This window comes from Micropterus salmoides, unplaced genomic scaffold (genome assembly GCF_014851395.1).
Source record: "Micropterus salmoides isolate LMB-PRFRI ecotype aquatic unplaced genomic scaffold, ASM1485139v1 Ms_hic_scaffold_16, whole genome shotgun sequence".
In the NCBI taxonomy this organism is placed as follows: Eukaryota; Metazoa; Chordata; class Actinopteri; order Centrarchiformes; family Centrarchidae; genus Micropterus; species Micropterus salmoides.
The window spans coordinates 2531061-2542364 of record NW_024040707.1 but is presented as its reverse complement, the minus strand read 5'-3'; the positions used below and the strand labels follow the sequence as shown (position 1 = coordinate 2542364).

General features: G+C 43.6%; 1 protein-coding gene across 1 annotated transcript; it reads left to right on the top strand.

Moving 5' to 3' along the window:
- The first annotated feature begins 390 nt into the window (after window positions 1-390).
- Window positions 391-8647, top strand: LOC119906077 (MRG/MORF4L binding protein). The gene is made up of 5 exons (XM_038723593.1): window positions 391-642; window positions 4824-4945; window positions 5061-5142; window positions 5474-5548; window positions 6309-8647. Exons 1-5 carry the CDS (start codon window positions 501-503, stop codon window positions 6572-6574), a joined length of 687 nt encoding a protein of 228 aa, XP_038579521.1. The 5' UTR covers window positions 391-500; the 3' UTR covers window positions 6575-8647.
- Window positions 8648-11304: the final 2657 nt, after the last annotated feature.

Genomic DNA, 11304 nt, shown 5'->3' with positions numbered 1-11304 from the left:
TTTATTATTCTGCTTGTTATTTACAATTATTAAGCAGGTTTGTGACATTTATTCTGAAAAAATACCAAGCGTCTCATTTGGCGGGTGTATCTGGCCCTTCTTTAATCATTTGTTTATTATTATTCTTGTTATTTACTTGATTATTCAGCATTTTTGGGGCTCAAAAAAAAAGTTATCGCACATATTTCTGTGCTGGAGACGTGGCCCAAAAAATTTGGCTGGTGTATTGGAAATTATTTGAATAATTTGTTTATTATTCTGATTGTTATTTCCTCCATTATTAAGCAGTTATTGGGGTGCAAAAAAAAAAAAAACTTCGCACATACAGTATTTCTGTTCTGGCGATCCGTGAAACCATTTATTCTGAAACAATAAACTCCCGGAAGTAGAAAGAAGTGCTTCCGGCTGCCGGCGCAGGCGGAGCACAACAGACTCCGCTTCACAGCCGTTTTAGCTCCGGGAGCTTCTTCCAGCCTGTTTTAGCCTTTCTTTTAAAAAAAATGGGAGAAGCAGACGTGACGCTGAATCAGACCGACGAGAAGCCTCCGGACTCGGGGTTGGTTCCCGGGGAGGACTCGGTGGTCTGGAGCCACGAGGTGGAGGTCTGTCTGTTTCACGCGATGATCGGACACAAGCCCGTCGGTAAGACACAGCTAACGGTGTTAGCATGCTAGCTGCTAACGGCTGCTAACGGCTGCCCAGTTCTCCCAGTTTAACCCAGCGTTTCCCAAACTGGGGAGCGGGGTCCCAGTAGGTCCCGACAAAACACTTTGATCGGCCCTCTGTTACTTCAGGTGTTTGCAGTTTTAACTGACGTTAAAAATCTCCAAAACTCTGAATCAGAAATGTTTTACTGCTGTGTTGCTAATCAAGGCATTAAAGAGAGATAAATGGAAATAAATAAGTTCGCAGGTAGAAGAAAACGAGAATATGAATCTAAAGATGATACTTTCAAAATAAAATGTGGTTGTGTGGAACTTTTTAGTGTGTGTTTGGTGCAGCAGGTTAGTTTGGCTGATTACATTTATTGATTAATATAACAGCAGGTAAGAAGATCATGTCAAGGTCTGAGGAGTTTAGTTAACTTGGGCGGCTGTGGGGGGTCAGCAGGTTGCCTGTTAATCGGAGAAAATCGGCGGTTCGATGCCCGGGCTGATCCACCGATGTATGAAACAGAGCAGTTAAACCAAATTCACACCACACGATTTGACAGTTGCCGAGCTCGCAGACGGTCGGGCTGTTATCGGGAGAGAAATCGGCAATCTATCGGCGCTCGCCAGACCCCAGCCAGATATCTAGCATGCATAGGTGTCATTTACACGGGGGACGCTGGGGACATGTCCCCACCACTTCTTGTAGTGGCTGATTTTGTCCCCACCACTTTTTTTTAAAGCATAATTTGTTAAAGACGTTCTGAAACAGCTTGCAGTGAAATAACAAATGAAAAAGCCCTGAGAAAGTTTTTTTTGCAGATTAAAGTGCGATTTATACTTCTGCGTCAAATCAACGGCGTAGCCTCTGCGTAGCCTCCTACACTACGCCGTAGCCTGACGCGCACCTCCTCAGAAATGTAACTACGCTGCGAGGTGGCGCGGGACCGTAAGCTCTGTGATCGGTCGACAGGAAGTAACTTTCACTAGCGGCCAAACCGGCGGCTGTAACACGGTGGAGCGTTTGGGGGTGTAATAGCAGAACAACAGACACACCGATGCACAAGCATAAATGCCTGGCTACGCCGTAGACCCTACGCAGGAGGCTAAACCAAGCTTAAGAAAACATGCAGTGCAATTAAAAAAGAAACAAATGTGCGTTGTCCAAAAAAAGGAACCAAGAAAAACAAGCTACTGATTATAAAATGATCCAAAAACCTGCAGCACCAGTCAGTAACTTTAACAACTTGTTGACACGGTTTCTTTTTGGCCAAGTTTTTCGTTCTCTCTCTGTGAACGTGACCAAAGAGGAGGGAAGACTAAATCCTGCCTCAGCAGGGACGATGTTACAGGAGAAACGTTGATCTGCAGGACAAACTGATCTGAGAGCTGCACTCACTTAGATTCTGTTATATTTATATATTTTGAAATGTCACCTGCCGCCTGAATTTTGTTTCCTTTTACATACATAAAACATTTACACCATAAATTGATGCAGAAACTTTCCCCAGAATGCAGGAAATGAAGTTTTTAAAGATCAAAGACATTAACCGCCAGGTCTGTCCAGGCTCAGTTCAGGTTTTTGGCTTGTCAACCTTAATATGAACTAAACCAAAGTGAGAGAAACAGGAAACGGCTGTCTGTATCCAGATGTTTGAATCCAGCCGTGTGCCACTTCCAGACTGCACACCAACTAACTCTAAGCAGCTTTTAATCTGCAGTGTGTTAAACTCTCAGGGACGATGTAACGTTCACATCAACGTCCGAGATGTAATTAGGGCCCGAACAGCGACCGCTGGAGGACCCTACTGTAATCGTCTTATTTTTATTTATCTTATACATTGGGTGCATTTTTTGGGAGGGTTAACGTGCATGAAAAGTTGTGAAATTTAGCACACACGTCCGAACTGGTGAAAATAGCGATCTGATATGGGTCACGTGCACGGGTGCACAAAAATGGCTCAATAGCGCCCCCTAACAAAACCAAAGCCCCCTCCTTTCTCTTTGGCCTACATTCACCAAACTTGGTAGGTATATATATCGAGTCCAGACTTAAAAATAAGCCTCTTGGACCACGACCCTAAACCCAACAGGAAGTCAGCCATACTGGATTGAATGTGTGAGGATTTTCCATTTACACCCTCCGTATTTTAACAAACTTGTCCGAGGGATGTGATCAGGTCGACTTCAAATGTGGGCTGTGCCTTCCCAAGACGCTTGCGATGTTAAATTGCGAAGCTTTTTTTGATTGATCAAAAAACTTGAAGGAAGTCGTGCCACGCGACGGCTGCGCGGCTGCGGCACACCCCAACGAGCGGGAGGTGTTCGGGCCCGCTCATCGCCGCTTGCAGCTTTAATTCCAGTTGTTTTCAGCTCTCTGACCACATGCAGACGTACTTCAGCAGCTTCAGGTGTTCAGCTGCTTTGAGCTTACAGTGCTGATTAATCAGTCAATTATATTCTCCATTAATCGTTTAGTTGTCTGGTCTATAAAATGTTGATCAGTTTCTTAGAGTTTAAAGTGACGCGTGAAGACGCAGGAATCTGCACACTGTTTATCCTTAAAAAATGACTCAAACTGATTTATCAAAATAGTAGCCCAATAAAATTTTTTAACAAGTGGAGCATAGTGCTGAACAGCCAATTAAAATATTCCGTCCATCCATCGTCAACCGCTTATCCTGCGTACAGGGGGGGCGGAGCCAATCCCAGCTGAGAGAGAGAGATATAAAATTTTAAAATTTTTTCACTGAAAATCAGAATAATGGCCTTAGAAATGAAATATTAATCAAAATAATCACAATTAGATATTTTTTCAAAATCAAGAGTGGGATTTCGCGGTAAAGGAGAGAGAGAAGCAAACGCTGGCGAGAATTTACGGAAAAATCTATTAATTAACTGAATATCAAACTATATCGTTATAAACGGTGCCATCTAGTTTTATATCGCTTATGAAAATCTATCGGTACCCCTTAAAATACAGCTGTGCCGCCCAGCCCTATGTGAAAGTAGCACAATCTGGCTGACAATCTAAATCACATCGAATCTTTGACACGGATTAGTCTGTTATTATGTGCTCGAAGTGTAAAATGCACATTGATGTATCGTATATCAACTGGAAAAGACGGTATACTACAAACCTTGTTACTGAATGTAGTACATATACAGTTAATTATTATAGCAGCTGATAAATGACAAAAGAAACGGAGCGAGGGGTCCTTCATGGTGGGTGGTGGTGTTGTACAGTTTGTCCACCAGAGGGCGCTCTGCAGCTCCCTGTTGACAACACACGGCGATCAGCTGTACTTTTGTTCAAATTATTATTTATAACAATAATCAACGTTTCTTTTTAAACTGCATTATTTCATGTTATGTTAGAAGACTCCTGAGCTTTTAAAGTCTAAATCCGTATCCATCATAGAATGTATAAAAGAAGTGGGCGTAGTCATGGTGACGTCACCCGTTGGTTTGTGGGCTGCCCTTTTGAAGCCTCGAGTTTGGCCGATAGGACGCCGCCAATTTGAGGTTGGTTTTTTTTAACCAGCGGCACCGGACGTGACCATATTTGGACGAGACGGTGGAGCTAACGACCGTGTGTGGAGCTAAGCTAGCTTGTTTAGCTAAGTGCGTCACGTTAACTGTCATTTTAACAGGTCTGATAATTTTTTCTAACGAACAACAGGCTTAAAACTAAATGTGCCCTCCAGAGAAAGTGAACAGCCGACTCCTGATGAGCTTTTTCTACAGCGCCGAGGGTACGAGTCACTCTAGCCTGATTTACAGGTCGCCATGGTAGCGACATGTCAATCAGCTTGTAGCCCTGCCCTAAAGCCTCCCCTGCTTCCTGGTCTCTGTTCCTCTAAATGGGACCATAATTTACTAAATGAACATCATGCTGTGTTGAAGAAGACTTGAAACTAGCGACTGAGACCATAAACTCATCAGGAAAGTGTTTACTGAGGGAATAAATCAGCTGACAAGCAGAAACATTTTCTCACAGACTTCTTCCTGCAGCCGCTGGAGTCGCCCCCCGCTGGTCGTTCAATAGAATGCAGGTTTAAGAGACTTTCTGCGTCGGCCTCAGGTTTCTGACCGGAAGCTTCCCGCTTGGTATCGATCTTAAAATCCCGTATGGGTCGGACTCTGAGTGTAACTCTCTTCCCCCCCCCCCAGGTGTGAACCGTCACTTCCACATGATCTGTATCAGAGACAAGTTCAGCCAGAACATCGGCCGGCAGGTTTCCTCCTCCGTCATCTGGGATCATCTGGGAACGATGTACGACATGCAGGCTCTGGTGAGGAGGCGCTCGCACACACACAAACACACACAAACACACACACACACACACACACGCTCGGCTGACTGTCTTCATCATTTCCTTTGGTATTTGACTCGTGTCTGTGTTGCAGCACGAGTCGGAGATCTTGCCGTTTCCAAACACAGAGAAGAGCTTCTCTCTACCCGACGACATCATCCAGGAGGTGAAAGAAGGTGAGGATCTCTGCTGTCTGTCTGCAGGAACATTTTACACTCTTATAATTGTTGAAAACCGTTTATTTAGCTGGTGCTTTTACGCAAAGCGACTCACAATAAGTTCTTTTCAAACATGTGGATGCTTAACTGAAGATCCGTTTTATTCTCTTAGTCTTGCGGACTTGGATCTCTTCTTCGGTGTGTTTGGTTCAGCATGTAGTACGTAAACACGTGCTAGTTTTAAAGGGATAGTCGGTGTATTACCTGCAGTAGAAGCAAAGTGTCGTCTCTATGTTTAATGTTTTCGGATGAGATGTGAGTTAATGTCTCTCTCTCTCTGTGTCTGTAGGGAAGCTGGGCTCAGAGGAGGAGACCAAAGAGGAGTTCAGGATGGAGAGAGAACCTCCAGCTACACATGAAGAAGGTACCCGTCTCTCCGTCCTCCCTCCATCTCAGCTCTGATAGCCGAACCGACAAACGGTCGCTGTATCGCTCTCCTCAAAGCCACCAGACTCCATTGACAAAAATAGTCATTTTAACAAACTATCACATAGTAACAGAAACAAACTAACCGCTCGAGGCAGCAGCTCCAGTGTTCTGACAGCGAAAATGACGGAATAGCGTCTGATTGACTGACTGGGTGGGGATGTGTACTGAAATCCAGCGATCGCCCAGATGATGTTTTTAACAACAGTGCAGTTTTTCACTCGCCTTCACGAACCCACCCTTCAGCTCTGTAACGTCTCTTCATGACGAGCCGTGTACGTCCGTACGGCGTGAAGTCGGTCTTCCGCTTCATTTGCCTACGTAGGTAAAAGTAGGCGTCGGACTCCTGGAGCGTCGTCTTATTAAACTACTCCAGTAAACGTCTCTGGTGAACTGTGAGTCGGCGGAAGCAAAACAAATTGTTTTATTGTTTTTTTTTTTGTGAATGAACTGTGTTTGGTAAAACTTGTTTTGAGTTTTGTGGAATATTTTTGTTTTCTCGAACTGACAACCAGGAAATCCCAGAGTTTATTAATATTAGAAACTGGACCTGGACTGAATTATAACTCTGCTTTCTTTACTTTGGCTTTACAGTAACTTTAAAATGAAGCGCTGTTGGTTCTTGGATAAGAACGCCACCTTTTATTTAATCTTGTGCGCAGGCTAATACACCGTTTCTGCTTCTGTCCGTCCTCCAGGCAGCAACTCGTCTGTGAAGATGTCGGAGCGAACGAGCAGCAGCCGGGACAAGGAGAGAGGAGAGCGAGACAAGGAGAAGGGAGGGAGTGAAGGAGGAGCGGCAGGAGGCGGCGGCGGAGGAGGAGGTGGCGGCGGCGGCGGCGGAGGAGGAGGAGGAGGAGGAGGGAAGGAGGCGGAGAAGAGGAAGAGAAGCCGAGCAGCCGAAAAACTGCTGTCGTCTTCCAACCCGGCGAGTCCGGGAGGAGCCAAGAGGAGACGCACCTGAGAGGTGGCCAGAGAGAGAGAGAGAGACATAGTGTGTGTTGAGGAGAGAGAGACAGAGGGGGGTAAGGGGGGGGGCGGGGGGGACAACTGCAGTAGAAACGACGGATAAAGAAAGAGAAGAAGAAGAAGCTGCCGTCACAGGAACCAAAGCCGCGAGCTTTGTGACCGTCTGGCTGACGGTCGTGTTGGAAGAAGCTGCTCGACTCGTGTTCTGTTCCTTCTGTAACAGCTGCTGCTTCATCTCAGCGCAGTCTTCATCACGTGATCGCCGCGGGAGGAAGTGACACGTGTGGACGCGTCACGGCCGCCGCTGCAGCCGTTCAGGACACGACACGAGCCCGAGTGCCGCCTGATGTCTGAACGCGCAGTCAGCAAAATGTCTCTCAGCTTTTATTTGTCTTTTTATTAATTTGCTGTCATTCATTCACTAATGGCGGTGGGGGCGTGTCCCTCCCCACCTTTTAAAATCAGCTAGACTCCTGATCAATAGTTTGAAAAAGGATAACGCAGCAGAACCGCAGATATCCTCTTTTGTTTTGCCAACAATTTACCCAGAGATCAGGGCGTGTTATGGCAGTAGCGGCAAATGTAGCCAGAGATGAGCCGCGAGCTACGGCGGCCCGGTGAGCTCGTCCTCATCCGACGCCGCCTCAAGTGACATCACTCGAGGACATTTATCAGACCTCCGTCTGAAGACGCTTTGTGCTAAAATATTTGCAGTGGGAAACGCACTCTGTGTAAAATCAGTGGACTTCCCCTTTAAGGCGCCCTGGGTTTCGTCTGTCAGGCTACGTACAGGCTACCTTATCTCTATAGTTGAGCTTGTTGTTTGTATGCAGGCAGGACTCAAGTCCCTCCACCTGTGCATGTAAAAGTATCAGTATCTGTTTTTATTTACAGTTGATATTCCACTAAAAACTCGATAGAATAGGAAAATAAATTAGAGATAAAGTCCAGTTCTCTTTGTATTAAAGGTTACTTTTGCTATTTTGAATGTATTTTCACACATTTTGGGGTCAAAATGACGAGAAGGTACAAAAGGTTTTTGGGACTCGCTGCAGTAGATGGCTTCAGCTGGCAGCCAGCAACGTTCTCGAGGGCGAACGTCAAAATGACGCTCTGAAATCTCATGAGAGGCGAGCAGGAAGGCGCCGGTGGAAGCGAGGGAGAGGAGTTTGTTGCGGACGTAGAGGTGCTGCCTGCAAGACTTTATTTCCTAACGTTACTCCGGCACGACAAACTCCTCTCAGACTCATGTTTTCACCGGCGTCTTCCTGCAACAACTTTCCTCTCGTGAGATTTCAGAGCGAGATCTGAGCTGCGAGCGTGACTTTAGTTTCCTGTTTAAAAACAAAGGGGGTCACCGGGAGCCCCTCGCAGGGATCCTTTCCAGTCTGAGCCCGCCGCTGGTAAAAAAAGAAGCTGCTCTTGTGGACGTTGCAGCAGGTTCGGCTGCCGGCTGAAGCATCTCCTGCACAGATTGAAAACGTTTTGTCCTTACGAGTCAGTTTACGCTAAAATCTGTTTAAAAAACACCGACGTTACCTTTTTATTTTATTTTTAAAGGTGCAAATATCAGCGTGATTTATCATAAAGTATCAGGTCTCTATCAATGAAACCGAACACCATTTTAATGACAGTTAGTGTATTAATTCTTTTTTTTTTTTTTAAATGTCTTTCGTTATTTTTACCTAACAAGTGAACCCGTCAGGTTTTTAGTGGGACTAGAGATGCGACTCGGTTCATCTTAAAAACTGACCAGAGAGCGCGAAACATCCGCGAGCAGAAATACGTTGCGGGTTGTCGAGAGGCAGCAGCTCACTTTCTTTATGGACGTCACAACATTTTATAAGCTGTTTCTTTTTTCCTCCTGTCCTTTTCTTTGGTTTCATTTGAGTCTGACGCCGACAGTCAAACAGATAAAATACACACTGAACGTTTTGTCAGCTGATTGGTTTCATCTCCAGACTCTGAATCACCAAATGTTTCCTTTAATTTTTCAGTAGCGTGTTTATTTATTGATGTAGGATGAGGCGGATCGGCTGTTTGTGTCATTAAAGATGAACTCGGATCAGTAACGTCTCCTCGTCTTGTTCCTAACCAAACACATTTACTCAAGTACAGTTTTGAGGTATTTTTATTTAATGCTACTTTCTACATTTATCAGTCTGTGATTTTACAAACAAAATATGATCAATTAAAAAAAGTTCTGTTACTCATTAATGCATCAATAACAGTAATACTGCTGTAATAATTTAATATATTTAATAATACTTCTCCCTGGGTCGGGCTTTTCTGCATAGTTTTTATATTTTAAGTACATTTTGCTCTGAATATTTCTAACAACAGGAAACATCACGGGAATCTGAGCCTGACAGGTGGTAAATAAATGTTTAAAAAGTCAATGTGATGAGCTATAAAAGCAGTACGACAACAGAGGAAATTTTCTTATTAAAGATGCATCTTTAAAATCAGTTTATTCTGGATAAGAATAAAGAATACACACAGAAGACTGCTGTAAAGTACATCCGGTTTTCTGAAGAGAAATAAATATAATATTTGATATTGATAGTTATATTTTTGAAGCAACTCCCTAAATCTTTATAGATGCCTTTTGGACTGAGTGATTTTAGATTTCCTGTTGCGTTCCGTTATTGATCACATCGAAAAAATGAGAAGGTAAAATTTCATGTGACTCATAAAACGTATCATGCTTCAATCCTTCCACCCTGACATTCACTTTACAGCTGAAGCTGCAGTGTGTTCATGTGGCCACAGGGCGGCGCTGTCCTCCTGCTGTGGGGCCAAACTTCAGTCTACAGACATCATCTTTAAGGCAAACTTTTATGATCAAGTACAGAAAATTACATTTATTTTTTTGGAGATTTTAATTCAGAATCAGGAATAATTCATTGATACCGAGCGGAAATTGTTACTGTTGCTCATGTTGCCATTAAAGAGAGTAATAAAAAGTTAAAATACAAACACAAAAAAGAAAATATAAACATCTAAACAGGAGTATGGACAGTGTTTGACTGTGTAATGAAGAAGTATTAGTAATCATGACTGTTTTAATGCTGAAATGGATTAAAATCCTTTACATTTGCAGCACGTCGTCACTGGCCTTGTGGATCAGTCTGTTGATTCTGTCAGCGTCCTCTACCCTCAGCCTGCTGCCCCACAATGCAACAGCAAACAGGCCACCGCAGACTGATAAAACATCCTCAGCGGAGTCCGGCTCCGGCCCTTCCTGCGGAGGGCTTGAGGGTTCCCAGTCCAGGTTATTGTGTGCGTTTGATCCGTCTGTCGGGTAAAGGTCAGGTTATAAAAGTGTGGAAGCTGCAGGAGTCCAGCTTTCATCTGTTTGTTCAGCCTTTTCATGTCGTCTTTTATTCCTCCTCAGAAAGGCTTTTCGCTATATCGACTTTTTGTATTGACATTTAAAGTAAAAGCACTTTTAGAAATCTATTTGGTTTCAGTTAAATTAAAGCAGCTTGTTTTTCTTCCGCGCCTCTTGGGGATGAGATGTCGTACAGCGACTCCTTCCGATGTGCTGATGTTTGCCTCTTACCGTGTTGGTGAGAGGAGGAGAACAATCGTGTTTCGTTGAGTTTCATTTAGAGTCGAGGAGAAAACAAACAAGATGGAGGAAAGAGGAAGAAGACGAAGAGAGAGGAGCGCAAAGAGAGAAAGGAGGTGAAGAGGTGATGCAAGGTGAGATGGAGGAGCAGAAGAAGACGGGGAAGATAAAGGAGATGGAAAAGAGGAGATGGAAATGGCTTTTTAATTTTGTCCATGTAGCAGAAATTGTGTCTGTATTTCCAAATTTGAAAAACATCCTGTAAATTGCTTAAATCACTGAACTCACCCACCTTATATCTGTGCATTTGTGCAAAACGTGCGCTCAACAAAGATGGTGCTGCTATCAAACTGTATGTTTACCATGCCGGTAAATCTGAATTGTTTCCATAAAATGAACAGTCCTGATCCGATCTAACGGATGTGTTTTGCATGTCCACACTGACAAAAGTTTTAACATTTATTTTTCTTTGCACGATCTAAGCAGCTTGGAGCTCGAGCAGGAGACCCAGTGGGCTGAAAGAGGTTTTAAAGATGCAGAGAACTTTTAGAAAAACCAGACCAGGCTTCTAAATGAGACCTGCGTTTATTTGTCCAAACGCGCTGCCACACGAGACCAGTAAAAGGGACAGACGTCCAACTGGTACTCTGCTTTTTATGTAAAGTTTTACGGTATAAATTATTCCAAAATAATGTCTTTAAATTTAAAATAAGAATATTAGTTGGAGGTAATATAACCTATTATATGATTTCCAGCTCTTTATCACTTTGTTATTGCATTTTGGATTATTTATAATCAATTCTTTGATCATAAGTTGTTGGAAAATACAAGGGCGTCACTGGGTGTTGAAAAGTGGTGGGGACATTTAAGGGTTCAGAATAGGGGTGTGACAAAACACTTGATACACGACACATGATAATGAACACTATTGGAGACGAGACAAGATACTCCAATGCTATTTAGAATAAATATTTATTGATGAAACGGGGTATTTGATTGGGGGACTTGGTGTCCTCCACCAGAAGATTTTGAGCATTAAACTCTTAATTTCCTGAATTCTAGAGACATTTTCTGCACCAGCTTATGGTGCTTATTTGTATGCTGGGAAACACAATTCATGTGCAAGTTTTATTTGTTATTTAACATTTCTT